Source organism: Colletotrichum chrysophilum (assembly GCF_026319265.1).
Source record: "Colletotrichum chrysophilum strain AFK26 chromosome Unknown scaffold_68, whole genome shotgun sequence".
NCBI classification, from domain to species: domain Eukaryota; kingdom Fungi; phylum Ascomycota; class Sordariomycetes; order Glomerellales; family Glomerellaceae; genus Colletotrichum; species Colletotrichum chrysophilum.
In genome coordinates, this window is record NW_026517355.1 from 107,848 (window position 1) to 124,757 (window position 16,910).

At 57.3% G+C, this 16,910-nt stretch overlaps 1 protein-coding gene across 1 annotated transcript; it reads right to left on the bottom strand.

Moving 5' to 3' along the window:
- Positions 1–350: 350 nt before the first annotated feature.
- COL26b_008055 (uncharacterized protein) lies at positions 351–2,618 on the bottom strand (the record flags this gene model as incomplete). The annotated part of the gene is made up of 6 exons (XM_053180828.1): positions 351–642; positions 766–1,742; positions 1,794–1,830; positions 1,884–2,111; positions 2,163–2,462; positions 2,509–2,618. 6 exons carry the CDS (start codon positions 2,616–2,618, stop codon positions 351–353), a joined length of 1,944 nt encoding a protein of 647 aa, XP_053035220.1.
- Positions 2,619–16,910: the final 14,292 nt, after the last annotated feature.

The following is a 16,910-nucleotide window of genomic DNA, read 5'->3' on the forward strand; positions in this document are numbered from 1 at the left end:
ATCGTAACGTCATGATAAGGAGTGTGATGCAGTGGGGTATCATCCGATGCCGGTAAGGAACGTCTAAGGTTGTCGGTATGTGTTGTGTGTCGAGGGGGGTATCTTGGATTAAGGAGTGTAGTCGTATATTAATGTGATTGATCGTCTGTGGTTGATAAAAAGGAATGTCGTGGGGCGCGAGTCGAGGCTAGCTCGGGCTCGCAGTTGCCGGGCTTTTGATGTCTTCAAGGAGCGTGGTGTACATTGGCGTCTGTGTCGATGCAGAAGCAGGAATTAAAGGTGTTTCAAAATCAAGGGTCCCAAGCGATGGTGTTGAAAAAGAACTGGTCGAGATGGAGGGGGGAGCGGAGCTATAGCTCTCGCTCCTTGCCCTTCTCGGACTTGATGTGGACAGTCGGCGTCGATCCCAGCCATTGGTTGCGTGGCGGGAAGGGTGCGCTTACGGACCGCGGCGACTCCGTGACCGAGGACGACGGGGTGTGTCGGTGGCGCAGAGGCAGGTTGGGAGGGATGGGTGACTCGGGGAGCGGGAGCATGCCGAATTGTTCCGGGTTGAGGAAGGGCGAGGGGGGCACCGTGTGCGAAGACGATGCCAGGAGGTGCTGGTCCTCGGGCGGCGGGTATGTCGGTGTGGTTGGCATCCTGAGCGGCGGTCAATCCGGAGTTCTTTCATGCGAGTTGTTGTGCCGCAGTGGTTATCGAGGGTGCCATGGAGAGAGGGCAGGGCCTGTTTAAGTCCACAAGGGCTGGGTGAGAGAGACGAACCCGACGCCAAGTTGGTTGTTGACCGCGGGCATACCGCTCATGTCGAAACGCTGCTCATAGCCGTAGTCCTCGTTGTCGCTGTACACGATGGAGCCCTCAAAGGTCGAGGAGGACGGGCTGTAGCCGCCGTAGTTGGGGCTGGGGATGTTGAGGTACTGCGAGTGCACAAAGGGGGATGATAACACCAGCGGCGACATGTTGTTGGGAGGCGCGGCGGCAGTCTCGGGCATCATCAGGGACTCGGTGCTGTAGCTGAAGGCCTGGGTGCCATACGGCATGTACGAATCGGTGACGGGCGGCAGGGGCACGGGCTCGTTCAGGTAGAAGTTGGGAGGGTTGAACTGAGGGAACGAGGGTGTGCGCGCAGGCTGCGTCCAGCCCATCCTGTGGCGGAACTCGTTGACAGTGTCGATGGGGAACTCCATGAGCGTGAGGGGGGTCTGGAGGTCGCCGTCTACGGTGCCAGAGATGTTGATGGACAGGAGGCGGCGGGCAATCTCCTCGACGGGGCCGATGGACAGGCTGCCAAAGTAGGCGGCGCCAATGTCGGGGAACAGACGCTCCGTCACGAGGGCCACGGTGTAGAAGTGAGCAATGACGACCAGTGCCGTTGGCGATCCGCCCGTTTGCTTGAGCAGCATCACAGGCAGCCAGAAAAGCCAGTTGCGCAGGGGGCTGAGGCGCTCAAACTGCTGGCAAATGGACAGGCCGGTGTTGAACTTGCGGGCGCCCTTGACGAAGCTGACCAACTGCTGGATCATCTTGACGTGGCTCTCCTCCTTGTTGTGCTTCAGGTGAATCTCCAACTTTTGCAGCTGCTGCAGCGTCTTGGTGAAGGCCTCGGTGTCCTCCTTGCGGGGCTGGCTCGGCTTGTGATCCGGGCTGGGCGAGCCGGGCGCGGTTGGGAAGGTGCAGCTTTCGGCAATGAAGTCGCCAAACTGGGAGGTGTGCTTCCAGGGGTCCATGGCCTCGATGACCTGTGACGGGTTAGCATCTTGAAGCCTCGCGCTGTTGTGTGGATGGCTTACCGATGAGGTTCCTTGCATGAGCTGGGTCCAGCTTTTCCTGTTAAGGTGTGTTAGCGCGCTGCGGGCGGCTAGGTGCATAGTATTGCCTACCAATCCGTAGCTTGCCACGAGAGAACCAGCGAGGCGGCCAAGACGGCGTCCGACGTTTCGTGGCCGAAGGTGCTGATGGCCTCCTGCAGGCCGTTCATGGCGAGGCCGCGGTGCTCGGTACCCATGTTGCCGACCAGGGGACAGTCGGTGAGGAAGGCAATGTGCATGGCCGCGAAACCCAGGAGAGCATGCATGACATAGCTGTGAGTGACTCCGATTTTGATGATGCTGTTTAAAATTAGCAAAGCTAACGGATAGGTGCATCTGTCAGGAACTCACGTCGGCATCTGGCGGGTCCAGATGGTGAAGCCATTGTAGTCAAAGACGGCCAACTCATCACAAATCTTTGCGACGTGGTAGATCAACCTGAGATCCTCGACCGAGTAGCGCTGAGGATTCGGCTCAGGGTAGATGCCCAGGTTGGGGAAGGGGAAGATGCCGGTGCGCTGCCACTGTGCGATGGCGGCCTCGATCTCGGGGGTCCACATGAGATCGGGCTTGTCGGGGGTCGTCGACCTGTCCTCGGGGATGGGCATGTCGTTGTAGGGGCAGCGGATCTTGTGCTTGGTGCAGTTGCGGCTGGTTCACGTTAGTATCGTACGGGACAAGTTTCCGGCAGGCATACCATTGAGGAAAGTTCTCGTCACATCTGATGTGGCGGCGCTTGCAAGTATCACAGCCCTTGCGGGACTTGGTGTGACTGCGGCGAGGAGGACCACCTCCGGGACCGGCCATTGTGAGCGAGTTGAACGAAAGAACTGAGACGTCAGCCAGACTCAAGCCGTAGGAGTCAGAGGTAACCAACAAGAAGGCACACGGCTTGAACCGTGTGGAAGCGAGTGTAGTGTCGTTACCGGGGAGCGAAGCTGCCCAGACAGAATTATGCCGCAATGAAGTGAGGCACAACCCGACGGAAAGCCGGATGTGTAAAGCAACTGACAGGAGCGTCAGATGTTGAGTGGCAGAAGTTTGCAAAGAACGCCCGAGTACTCGATATCGACTCTTGGCGGATTCCTCTCTCTTTCTGGTCGTGGGTCCTTTTCTTCAAGCGGATTCTTCGGTCTCTTTTTCCCAGTTCCTGATACTAGTAGCGATCGTAGTGGCGCGGGTTTTTGTGCGATTTCCCAGTTCCGTCTCTGAATCCTCTTTTTTCCGTAAAGCGAGTGTGGTTGATCAAAAGACCAGTGGTTTAGTTGCGAAGCATTGACTGGATGTGGTTGTAAGCCGGGAGGTGGGCGGTTTGGCTAGCGTTCCCGAGGGATGAGGCTGAAATGACCAGGGTTGATGATGTAGCTTCGAAGCTGGGGGCGTGTTGGTTCTTGGAGGGTTTTAGTGTCCTTTTCTCTCTCGAGTATCTGGTGGAAAAGGCCAAGGGTGGTTTGTTGATGTTGTTGGAGGAGGAGGGGGGAGGGGTTTGAGATTTGGAGGATGGATGAGATTGTTGGAAAATGGAAGAAAAACAAAAAGCGCGAAAGCGAATGACAGGAGTCAACGAGGACTTCCTAAAGGTGAGAGTTAGGAAAAAGCGAATGTGGTTGAGGGCGGCACGAGCAGCTCAACGAGGCTGATTTTTTATAGATGTTGTGGTGTAGGCTGAGGGGGAGACAAAAAGGCGGTAGTAGATGGGCTGGGGGACCGAATCAGTTAAATAATTCCATGTTCCAAGAAGAGGCCGCAGCAGATGCAGGAGGAGGGATGGGGACGTGTGGACTGGGGGAGACTTTGGCACCACACAGCACGGCCGTGGAAATGGCACAGGCACAGGCAGACGAGGCACTGACTGGACAGGCTCAGACTCAGGCAGAGGGAAGGGTAGGGAAGGGCGGCAGGGACACACACCCAGCTGCACCTGCTGCACCTGCACCTCCAGTCCTCCAGTCGAGCAGGTGCCACTGTCCACACCCGGTTCGCCCTAATCGGGTAAGACAGAGCCGCCGGGTGGGAAAGTCGGGGGCAGGCGGGTGGTAAAGGTGTGGACAGGCAGGGGGGCGTGGTGCTTGCTGGTGTCCAATGTACATCTCCATGGAGCCAGGAAGGAAAAGCAAGGAGGATGTATGGGGGGGAGAGAGAGAGACGGCCACGAGAGCGTAGACTGTGCATCCGCCAGACAGCCACCAGCCAGCATTACAAGCGGTGCAGGTGCAGGTGTGTGTGCGTATGTCTCTAGGATCAGTAGCCTATGCTTCCGCAGAGCATGCCATGCTTGTTTGTCTTGTTGCCTGTCCTCGTCCTCGTCTTCGTCTTCGTCCTGTGCCTCCGGTGCCTTCGCTCTCTGTCTCTGGAACATGCAGAACCTACCATGGTGACTTTCGGCTTCTGCAGTGGTGGTAGTGTAGTGGTGGGTGGGCTGTGGAGGAGAGGGGAGGGGCCGCCCGTGCTGGGATCGTTGCTAGGTTTCCTCCGTACGTACCGGGTGCTAACGGGGATGGCTTTTGAGAACGGCCAGTTCCTCAGTGCTTCGCTTCTGCTGCAAAGCGAAGCGTGACAGAGGCCGAGTGCCGCAGCAAAGCAACAGTGACAGATTCAACTCTGCCAGGACCGCTACTCTTCAGACAGGGTTCTTTGCGCGGGATATGACACACTGGCCTGGCTGGGGTGAGGCCTGTACCGACGGGTCTGGTGTGGTCGGTGGGAATCGCGCGGAGCTTCTTCTGCTTTCTGAAGGAGGAGCACCAGGAATCGTGATGCTGCTGATGGGATGGGATGAGTTGGGACACCTTGAATGGTGCCGGGGGACTGTGTGTGATATGAGCAGGGGTCTTGAACATGGGAAGCCAGAGAAAGACTTACACAGGGTAACGTGAAGAGGTGTGTGTACCTGTGTGTGTGTGTGTGTGTATATAGTTTGTGTGGTGGTGTGTAGTGTGCGTGTGTGCATGCAGTGTGTGTGTCTGTACTTTAATGCATGAGGATTGGGGATAATAAGGTATTGGTAAGAATGGGGAAGACGGCGACTGGCGGACGGATGGGACGGGATAGAAAAACAACAAGGGAGGCAAAGATACGTATCGACCAAGAGGACATCGACGTCGAGCATCAAACATCAGACAAGGCCGTACCGAGAGACTGCCCGTGATGTGCTGCTGTTTGACGTCGTTTCTCAATCTTCTGCTCGGCGTCTCTGTCATTCAGTCAGCAAAAGATGGTGTCTGCACATCTCATCTGGAATAGCGGCACAATTCTGCTGCCAGTCCATTCCCCGTTCATCCGCCCGCCCAACCCAACTCTACCTAAAAAGAGGCAGAATTAAAAATAGGTTTCAACCTGGCCCCTCCTCCCGTGGGTGAGCCGGCTTCTTGGGCCCCAACCAAAGACGGCCGCCAGAGAGAAGAAAAAAACTGCTTAGCAGAGGCTAACGCAGAGAGAGGGAGAGACCGGGGGGCCGGGGCGAAGAGCCACTTGCCAGCGGAGACAATCGTTGACCGACTCACATTCGAGGACTGACTGCTAGTGCAGAAAGCGGGTGACCTCTTTGGGTGCCTCACCTCACCCTCGAGAGACTTCTCCCCACGCGTGATGGGGCTAGTACATGTATGGCCTGGTGACATGTCGGAATGGCCTCCCATGGCCTGTGCCTGGCACGCCTCTTTCGCCTTTCTTCCTCCTCACTCCCCTCCATCAAACCACTGGGAGTCTTTCGACGAGAGTGCTGCGCCTCACGTTTCTGCTCGCGCTGCTTGTTCCAAACTTTGACGACAGAAACACGCTCAACAGCCAGGAGAGTCCGCACCACCCGGCGACTTTCTAGTGCGTTCCTCTGCTATGCCCTTCACAGCTAGCCTTGCGCGAGGTGGCTGGTTGGTGTTTGTCCGTCCACAGGGCACCGTTGCCTCTGTTACCTCTCTGCCCTGGGAGCCCGTGGGCTACCTACCCTATGGAGTCGGTACCGAGAGATGCCTGTAGTTCGCGGCTGTTTCGTTACTCTTTCTTCCCTTCCCTCCCCCGCTACCGACCCATGATCGCATCACCGCATCGCGCCGCTGATGCCATGCCATGCCACGCTCTTCATGTCGCTCCGTATAGCTTCTATTCTCGATGTTCGTTTCCTGCCCGTTTGCGCCGGAGCTGAAAGAGACAAGCCCCCTCCCCCCGACTCGGAGAATAGGGGCCAACGGTCAATCTTGTCCTGATCCAGCCAGTCCAATGCCACGCTGCCGGCAGGGAGCTAGTCACAACACAATCGAGGCGAAGCAATCACCAGTCAGCGACTCTGCGTCTCTGCTCGTCTGTGCCTCTGTCCGTGCCGGTGACTTTGTGTGCCATGCCGAGCCAGTCATGGTTCATGGGTGTCGTTGCCATCCCATCCCATCTTTCTGTCTCTTGTCTATCCGCCCCTGCGCCTGGCTCATGCAAACATGCCCGTGCTCTCCTTCTCGTGCAACCCGTCCATTCAGCGGATGACAGAGCACCGCTCACCGTCCAGTCCTAAAACACACCAGCGTCAGCTGCATGCGTGCGTACGTTCGTTCTCTGGCAGCAGCCGTGGCATCCTTCAGCGAAAAGGCAATATTTGGCAGAGTCCCGTCGTCAGACGGTCGGAACCCGGGCGGCAGCTCTCATCCGCTGCTTTTTTCGTCCGTCCCAACTGCTGCTGCTGCTCGGCAATATCGACGAATGACATTCAGAATTAAGGGGCATTAGACTCCAAATGTCCAAGATGACAATCCCCATACCTCGCTGTAAGCTTCAACTTTGAATCGCGCGGGTGTAAACCTCTCCGTGGCCCCATCTCTCGGATGGGCCTCTCTCGTCAAGCTGTGACTAAGGTCATCTCCATTGGACCTTGTTCGGTCGACCACCGCTTCTCCTTGGCCTTGCCTTAGGTAATGGTGAAGACACAACAGAGTTGCGGGGCCTATAGCATGAAAATAGGTAGTAGGCGGGAGCTATCGCTCTCTCTCAAAGGTCGACGAGGGAGCACTGCCCAGAGTAACAATCCATTGCATTCGGTGCTCGCCCCCTCGCCTCGGCCTGCATCCGACTAGCCCCCCGAGGGCTGAAAATGAGTACCTCTTGTTTCTTTTCTGCCCGGCGTTGATTCGGTCAGAGCCCGACCGGGACCTGGAAACCTGGAGAGCGACATCGTCATGTGGACATGTTCATCTTTGTCGCCCCTGGCCGTCCTGCACCTGTTGGTGTGGTGACATGCAGAGAACCCTACACAAACGTTCCATCATCTTGGCCCATTGCCGCACTTGAAGCGGTTCTCTCCGTGTGTGCGCCCACAGCGAGAGTGGTCCCTCTCTCCATTCCCAACGACACCCGATATTTTGCTCGCTGATGTGCTGCCCGCCCTATGACCCCAACTGGGCGGCCCTAGCACTGGGTCCAACAAATAGCCTCCCGACATGGGTGCTGTCTGCTGTTCTCTCAGCCCTTGGCTGCTCTGAGGGAGAATTACAAAAAATTCATGAGCCCAAACCGTGTCGACGGAAACTCGATCCTCCCGAAGTCGCACACGCAATCGTCTCAACTTGGATGACGACTCCAGAGTCTCGGCCACAGCCGCGTCGTCGTCGTCGCCCATCTCGTGGCTGACAGAAAAGAGAGTTGAGCTGCAAAACTTCTCATCATGCCATGTCCTTGAGCTTCTCGCAACAGCTGAGATGCTCGACTCTCGACTCTCGGCTGCTGCCCCGCCCCGGCCCCTGTCTGTAGAAAACCAACCTTTCCCATCTCGACCGGATGAGGAAGGACCCTGTTCCCATTTCCAGCCCACTAGAACGACGAGCGAACGTTAGGCGGTCATGGATCATGGGCATCCGTGCGCTTCCTCCCCCTTGGGCATCCCATCACTCATGCGGGCCTTTGCCCCGTGGCAGGCTAGGCCGAAGAAGGCGAGAGAGATGCGATGCGGCGGGCGATGAAAAAGTTGAGCGCGCTGCACGTAGCGTGCCAGCCCAGCAAGTGGAGACCGTCCTGAAGGCGAAGCTCTCCCACTCGACCAGTGTGTGAGCTTCTCCGAGACCAAACCCGCGACACCAGAAACGGCCGGCGCTGCCAGCCGGGTTACATCAGGAAGAGGGACCTGACGGCCACTCAAGACATGGTTTCAAGCCTCTGTCCATGGCCCGTGGCGTCCGAGCTTTCGAACCACAGCACTCACACAAGTTCCCTCCAGGGACCTGGGTGGTTGTCGTTGCAGGGGAGGCTGACGGCCGACCTCTTGTGAAGATCCACCGTCCACGGTATGGATCTGCTGCTGCCGCTGCCAAAACAAACCATCAATAGAAGCTTGTGGTTTGTGCTCTGCTTGAATCAATGACACGGCATGCAACCATTTGCCGTGCAACGGTTGGGGGCATGTCATCTCCCTCTGTTATTTCTCCGACTCGCGTGCCATCCTGGTAATCCGCAATAATAGCATCAATCTGTTGTCCGTAGTCCGTCCAGATGCACTGCGGTATTCGTACAGTCTTTTCTTTGCCCCTGAGGCTGAGAGAGAGATCCCCATCGGCAGGAATTCCGACACACTTCAGTTGAATCCCGGAGGCAGCCGACATGCCGCGAACCTTGGGAGGGCCGTCCGGTCGGATCTTGGAGCCAAGGTTTGAGGTTATTGCTCTTTGTCATAGCCATTCCGTCCGAAGGTCTCTTGCGAAATGCTTTCACGATGTGGTCCGCTAACCTGGAGCTTTCACCTCGGTGCATCATTAGCGCAGCTCTGCCCTGTCCGCGGTTGCATATCGCGCAGCGAGTCAGAGCTGGTTGGATGGTGGAGAAGGCTAATTCAAAGACACAAAACGTTAAATTCCATCACCCCGGCAAAACAAGATGCGATGCTTTCGCCTTTCGTCTCAAGTAGACAGCAATTTGTTGGGGGATCTCTGTCTCTCCTGGATTGCCTTGTTGCATTTCCTCCGAAGGGCTTTGGAACCCGTCCCCCCGTTTTCCCTCCTCATTCTGCCCTGTGTCTGGGTTCAGCAACAGGTCGCTGCTTTTCCAAGGGTCTCTTGGCTTGTCGGTGTTGTTTGAACGTGCCTCCTAGCACTCTGCAAGGGGCTGGGAGATCGGAGTTGCAGGGCTCTTTTCTGATTCTGGTTGGCTGAAACAACAGTTTCTCGTGTCCATTTTTGGCCTCTCTGCCGGGGGTACCAGCCATACCCATGTGCTTCTTTTCCAGCCCTGGGGAAGCAACTGACGCGAGCGGGAGCCCATCAGAGCCAGCCTTCCCGAACCGTCGACAGATTGTCATCTCAGATGTCCGTCACAAACCACGAGGCAGCCGGTGCTACGGAGCTAGCGCGGGCGCGACAAATCAACGTCGTCCCGCCGGCGGACTGACGGTTGAGCGGCGGTGGCTGTACTGACGTCCAGCGCGCGTAAGGGCCGCCTGTTTCTGGCCCGCGTGAGGTCTCTCTCTTTGTGCCTGACCGCCCTCACATGTCCCCTGCCGACCCTGTTCAATTTGTCAGGGATGGCCTTTCATGACGCCAGGCGCCATGGACAGCGCACCAAGAAATGTTTGACATGGAGTCCAGTCATTTCCTGCGCAGCGGTGTGAAGAGACGATAATATTCCGACGATGTATCGCGAGTGGGCACGCCTTATTGCGCTGGGGAGCGGGCCCAGGTGGCGAGTGGGATATTGGAAACAGAGCGTATCTTGCTGCAGATCTTGAGCAGAATCGAGTCAAGGCGAGAGCCCTACGTGTTGATCACGAGTGGAATCGAGTCAAGTTTAGAAGCCTTGCGTGTTGATCGCAAGGAGAATGGAGTCGAAACCACAGCCCTATCTGATGAATCCGAGAAGGGGTCGAGTCAAGCGGAGAGCCTCATCTGTCGACATGCGCCGTCTCCTTTTTTTGTCCTCATCATACCTTGCGGCAAATTGTACCTCGGCCTCATCTGTTGATACGAAGCTCGAGCAGGTCGAGTCGAGCCTTGTCGTTGATACGCAATGCAGGAACGAACACGTCCGTCAGGAACGAGAGCACGCCGTTGCAGGTACGAATACCGCACGTCTCAGGAACGAGTACGGACGCATCGTCGTCGTCGCATGAACATGCAGAGGTCGGCGGTACAGAGCTGAGGTGTGCATTATTCTGACATCAACCACTCGGCCCGTCTGCGTCAGTCGGCCCAAACGGGGCTGTGAGCAGCACGGCGTCACGATACTTTTTCCCTCCTCGCCCGACGACTCGATGGAAGTCGCTGTGTGTCTCAGTCCATTGGCCGGCGAATGACGGCATGCGGCCTGAGGCTCTCTGAGATGAGTGCCTCAACCATTATCCATGCGAGGTCATCACCGCCATGCCGGATAGGGCAAGGCGGGTTTCTATTCTTAAATAACCTTCTTTGCCTGTTGTCTGCGAAAACTCGGTCAATTACACCGCGGACTTTTGTCTCGTCTCCTCGGTCGCCGGGACAAGTCGTCGACGGCTCTCAGGGTCCAATCTCACTTTGGATAACGGCATATGGTAAGCTGGGGCCACAAAACTTTTTTTTGTTTCTCTCGCTCTCGGTACAGAGCATGCGGCGCAGACGGTCGCCCGTGGCTGAGGGAACGCAACGTTCCATACTCTATCTTACTGATGGGCCAGCATGGTTGCCATTTGGGCTGTTATGCGAGACGGCTCGCTTGCTGCCTACGCCGTCGCTCACTCCGTCTTGACCGATCGACGGTAGCCGGTGCTTTGATTTGGGCGCGAGAGAGCTGCCCACGCTTAGAACGTGTCAAAGTCTCAACTAAAGGGCGACGGGTTCAAATCGAAATCGGGCCTGCAGATAGCTGATCTGACATGTCTCCACCTCGGCCGTCACGGCGAATTGGTAGAAATTTCTCAGCGCGGGCTGATCGCTGCGAGCTATGCTGAAGGCGCGACGGCCATTGGCTGCGCTGGCGACTGGGCAAAAGGGAAACCCTGTGCGCATCATTGACCCGCATATGTACGTTGAACGTTGTGCGAGGGAGCCGCCGCCGCCGAACGCGGTGAGGAGGGCATGGGGTTCCCAGGTGAGAGAGATCTGCCCGACAATCCATACGCGCGCGGCGCCGTCTCTGTTGCCGTCACCGTGGCCGTCGCCATCGACCATCTCGCGCACAGGTATTTTCCCACTCTTTTTGTGGTTTGGCCCATCATTCCGTGGGCGCTCTGGTGCGGCTACCGGAGCACGCGAGGCTCGTCCTCAGGTCTGTGGGTTACTTCATTCGCCACGAACTAACGGAGTCTCGGGTTCATCTTGTCTCCAGGCGAAGCACAGCAGGTCGGTTGCCGACGACATGACATGGCGCGGGAGTCGATAGACAACTGACGGGCTGGAGGCGGTGAAAAGTAAATTATCGAGCTACCGCAGTGTCGACGATAACGCAGATTGGACATGGAGTGATCAGCCACAGATGCAGCAGCAGAGTCACAGACGGACGCATGAGCATGCAGGTTGCAAGCCTCAAGCGTTGCTAATCGGCAGGCGGGCCAAGATGATTTGCCTGGTATGGCGCATGACCTCGAGATGCTGGGTATTTTTTTCCCGCCTCGTACGGTTGGGGGGAGAGCCCAGGAGCTGCTCTGTGCTCGTTGCCAGGGGTCTCCAAGGTTTGCTCCGCGTCGAGAATAATTCTCGGTGCGGAGAAGATGCAACTCTGCGCGCACTTTTGCTGATGAGGTAGTTTATCCGCTGCTGGACAAAGCAGGGGGAGGCATGTTTTGATAGCCCTGGGGATTTTTGATCTTTGTCAAGTGTCAGTGACCGTGTCAGTGTCCAATCGGCCGAGAGAACTGGAGGGCTAACCTCGTCGCTCTCCCTGCCGGCCGGGTCCACGACCCATGAGACTGGCAGCATGAAGCACCAATCAATGGCCTCATGGGAAAAGAAATTGGCAAGCGAGCTGTGCGAATTTCGCTAGGTCCCGCAAGCGCAACCGCAAGCGGCGGGTTATGGACAAATTATGGTGCAAATTGGTGGCAGGTGGCAGGCGTGCTGTCCCGTCGTCTGGGGCGCTGGGCTTCTGGAAACACTGTGAAATGCAGGGCCGTCCATCTCCACCGCGCTTTTGACGGCACACCGGGCACAATCGGCAGGGGAGGCGTCGGAGTTCCACCGCTTGGCGGAGCGAAGGAATGGAGAGGGAGACCAGCGACGGGGGGCCGTATCAACGTCCTGAGTGGTCGGTTTGCGGTGCGGGTGACGGTGATGGGCGGCGGTTGGTTGTTGGCCTGTTCCACGAGTACCTGTCGAAAGAATTCACTTTTTTTTTCCTTCTGCCGTTGGTACCAGTCGGTACAGCATTTGTTCGGTACCTTTCCAGGTTGTCCGAGATGTTGTGCATAAGGTATCGACATGAAGCCCAGGGCGATGGTGCCGGCGGCGGCGGCCACTCCTGTCGCCTCGACAGATATGCTTCTGCGCCGTTACCTGGGCCATTGTTTGTTAGCAGTCACCAGCCACCACCACCAAGACCAGGACCAAGACCAGGACCAAGACCCAAGACCAGGCCCAAGAAACGTGAAGCCCACACCACTGACTAGCAGCAGAAGCGAAGCGAAGCGAAGCCGAGGAGCCAAAATCAACGCCGAGGCACGGCAGAGGTCGGTGGTTTGGCGCTGGTGTTAGGTAAGATTCGCTTGGCCCATCGTCCCATCATGACGTCTGGTCTTTGGTTCTTTGACATGCGGGTTGGAGATGGAATCATAGGTCGTGGGCCGGACGCTAATGAGCCGCGGGGGAAAGGGCTGCGTGCTGGATGTCAGTGTCTGTCTGTAAGGGTAGACGAACAAAAGATGGCTGCCCGTCGCCCGGGTCTTGGCCTCATTCGTCCAAGTTGGACTCCAAGATGGAAAGGTAACGTACCAAGAAGGTTGTGTCCTTCCTACCAGCGCAGCGACCAGTGACCAGTGACCACTGCAGACTGCACCTCGACTGGTGCCGCAGGCCCAAAGGTGGTTAGTTCCGCCCGTCCCCAGCGTGGGAAGTTACATACTGCGTAGTAAGGTAGGTAGGTTCCTCCCTGCCTGAGTAGGCACGGAGCAGGCACCTTACCTAAGGCTTTTGTTTTGTTCCCTATTCTGTACCTAAGGCAGGTAGGTCCAGGTAGCGGTAGCTAAGGTAGGTAGGATAAAGCCGATTTGCCGAGCCCCAGCTTCCCTTCTTTTTCCTTCGAAAAAAAGGCGTATGGATACTTTGTGCATGGCAATAAGCGGAAAGCTGCCGACCCCTGATTGGCTTCTACCGAAGGTGCACCCCGGTCATGGCTGCCTGTCTTGGGCTATTATTAGAAGCACCCCGGTTGCCTCATTGGGACGGGCTAGCCAGTAGTGGCCGGTCGGTGATGGGTCCCCGGGCAGGAACAGGTGAGAGTCGAGTGCACCTGCCGCACCTGCCACCTGCTGGCTGCTTTTTTACCTCACAGCCGTTACCTGGCTCGGTCTGGCGCCAGATGGGAAGCTGCGCTTAACCTTCTCTTTCCAGCCTCTGTCCAGTGACCAGTCCCTTTTTTGACGTGCCGGAAACCAAGCAACGCCAACTGCAACCTCACTTGGGAAGGGAGAAGCGATGTCATGCTCTTTAGAGCAAGCCTTGGTGCTTGACAACGTCCAAGCCGACAACACATCCGGACGGATACCTACTACCCAGGGAGGTAACTAGGTAAGTAATCAACCAGACAAGGCTCACGATGCTAGGCCCAGGCTACGGATACCAACACATCTCCGGTAGTCGTGGGGACCGAATCCGAGATCCACCGTCAACCTCCTCTCTCACAGTTCTCTCTCTCAACGCCGCTCACTCCACTACCCTTCTTTCATGATCCATCTCCATCTCGCCTCTTCCTCCAGCTCCATCTGCTGCTCCCAACCCCCGGGCGCCGTTGCCAAGCCCCGGCCCATGTGACAGCTTTTGTCGACGCCTCGGAGGTCATCGCCGTTTGAATCCGCGACCTCGACGTTGGATCCGCTGATGGACACCCCGATGTCTCCAGCCCACTTGTCTCCGTGGGCCGTCGACCCCCCGACCGCCCATCCTCGTCCTTATCCCCATTCCCTGGGCACTATCATGTCGTTAACCTCGGCCTCGCGCAGCTATGCGAACTCCTCCTCCAGCCCCCTCCCTCCCTTCCCTCGACGACCGCTCTCGCTGGAGCCAACATCATCGGCTGCCTGCATGCATCCTGTGCGCTGCGAGACAGAGGCTAAGAAAGCCGGCCACCTTCTCGACGACCATTCGCAGAAGCTTTCGATACTGACCCGTGACTAGGGCTTGCACAGTTCACGACATGACAAGTGCTGCGAGCTAATGGCCACCAGCTGCTGCCCTCGTGGAACGGCCAACGAAACACGCCCACCGCTTGGCGCCTAAGTTTGCCTTGATTTTACACCTCAACGTCTGTTATGATATGATCCGGCTTGGATCGACGCTGTGTCTCTCTGACTCGACCCTGCCGGGCCATATTATCCCTCATTATCGACACTCTACTCGCCGAAACTAAACCTCACGCCGTCTGCTTTTCCGTTACCCACCGGCTCCATGGGCTATCGCAGGACAGGCGCACCCCGCGGCCATCGACACACCCGTCTCTCGCCTCGAGCCTCCCACCCTCGCCCTTCTGCTGCTGGACGCCAACTCCCTCTCCCCAACACGCACTAGTCGGGGGTTGCCCTGCCCGCCGTCACCCTGTTGCCTCCACGTGCTGGGCAGCTAAGGCGGGCTCTCTGTTGGCTCTGCGAGCAGCGTAAAGTCGCTCCGTGCCCGACTTCAAGGGGGGCCCCTGCTTCCGGTTCCAAGATCTTCGCCGCGCGCAAAAAAAAGTTCCTGATGTTTTTGTCGGACGACATTCCCATCTGCACCTCCTCGAGAGCAGCAGCAGCTTGTCACGGCATCCGCCATCCGCCAATCGTCCTGCGACAGACCAGCGCCCAGTGAACCCCCCCTTTTTTTGTTACCCTGCCTTGTCCCCTTTGGGTCTCTGCGTCCCGACCGGAACGCTTAGCCCGATCTCGCGGCGGCTTCTTGCACCCAAGACTCTAGATCATCAGCAACGTTGTACCGCCGCTGCAGTGCCACAGATGTCCAACACTGGGAGGAGAGCTGAGAGGCAGGCAGAGCGTTCAGCGCTCAAACTCTTCAGCACGCCTCGTCCACCGCTCGCCGGCCGTGTGTGTGCGGTGTGTGTCTGCTGCTGCGAGCTAGCATCCACAGCTGCGAGTTATGCATGCCCCGAGCCCAAGATTGGCGAGATCATCGTTCATCATGATTGCGACGGCAGACGGGTGAAGCCATATGGTGAGACGAGTTCAAAAGCCCGATCCTTGAAATGCATGGCCCGTCTCCGATAAAGTACGGATCTTCTCTCTGCCTGCCCAGACTGGTGGTGGAAGCCGTCCCTCGGTGATCATCAAAATTGATCGTGATCTCTCAGCTCGCGACGTGCCGCTGCCAGACGTCTGAGAATACCGACATTGGGCCTGCTCAACGCAAGTCACGCTGTCACCGCAGCGGAACCCCGTCGGGTGTAATTCACAGAGGGATACACAATTTCCAGCATCTCGGACCGGTGCCTAAACCGAGCCCTATGCCCTGATTCGACGTGCCCAGAGCTTGATGCAGTTAAAGTTCCGCCGATAGGGACCAACCGTTTGCCACCGCGGGCCTGTCGTGCCGTCTCCAGAACTCTCGCTAGTGTTTGATGGGCGTGACGGACAGCCCGGTGAGAATCCGCAGTGGCGTGAACACCTCTCGCGCGTTCTCGCGGCTCGCCTGTTCAGGAGAAGCGCACTGTTAGAGGGTCGTTATGCTTCCCCGTCGACGATGCCGGGACATGCCAACTCAAGATTCAGATCCAGTGCTATTTCCATCGCCAAAATGGGGGTGTGTGTTGTACTGCCAAAGTAAGTGTGGGTGGGTGGGATGGCATGATCCCCCTCCGTCATATCAAAGACGGGCAACACACACCTGCCTGGTGATGAGGCTTGCCAACGGCGTTGCGGTGTGGCGCATTACTAAGGCCATCTTCTGTCAACCGCACCAACCATGTTGTTGACACCGCCACAAGTCTTGCCAGTTTGTGCCAAACTATCGGACAAGTGGTAAACTTTGTATCCTGAGACGCTCTACTCTGATGGGCGGGATGTCGTTGCCTACGCGCGCATAAACAACACACCCCATTCTTCTTCGAGGTGACCCCGAGTCAGTTGACCGACCGCATCCGAGAGTCTGGGTCAGCAAACAGCACCGGCATCATCCATCGAGACAGAGGGGAGGCTGTAAGGCTTCGCCGACGATGACACACGGCCCCGGCGCATCCCGTTATTCTTCCTGGCCTGCTGCGGAAACGCGGGCGGCGGCAAAGGGGCCATGAACCCGGCGGGATGGATCTAGACGCGGATGGACGCGGGGGTCTCCCGTCGTCGACATCGGATTGAACGCGCTTCCAGCCCTTGGCGCTCGTGCCCCGGATCGCGAGAGGGCTGAATCTGAAATCTGAATCGCGCGGGATAGCAGGATTTGGGATTGTCAGACATGGACCGTCCGTCATTCTTTTCGGACGCAAACGCCGAGATCCAGGGGCTGGCGTAATTGCAAATAATTGAGCAGAGAAAGAATGATGAAGAAAAAAGTCTATGTGAAATTGCCGCCGCCCGGCGTGGCTGACGTTGTTTGCAATGCAGTACTCGTTTGACGCTGATGACTGTAGAGCGGCAAAAGGGGGAGAGGGGCAGCCCTAGCTCCCGCGGAATTCCGTCGCAGCGGAAATACAGTTTTCAGTCAGCGCTCTCGCTTTCGAGAACCACATGAGGCGAGGAGGATCTGTAATGACAGTCAGCGTCGTGGGCAGTCAGAAGCCATTCCGGCAGGCGAAGCGTGCGTCTTGCCTGCCCGCCCGCCTGTCAAAGTAAAGTGCCAAAAGAAGTGAAATTGAGATCAGCGTTCCGTTTGGAGGCTTGAGGTTCTTGGGCTGGAACTAAGTTTCAACTTGCTCTTGTTCGTCGGACGTTGTGCTTGTTCGGCCCCGAGTACCCCGTCGTGGGCCCGCTGCTTGGTGGGTGCGGTTGATAGGCACGCAAAGTTTCACATCCTTCAACAACAGCTCAAA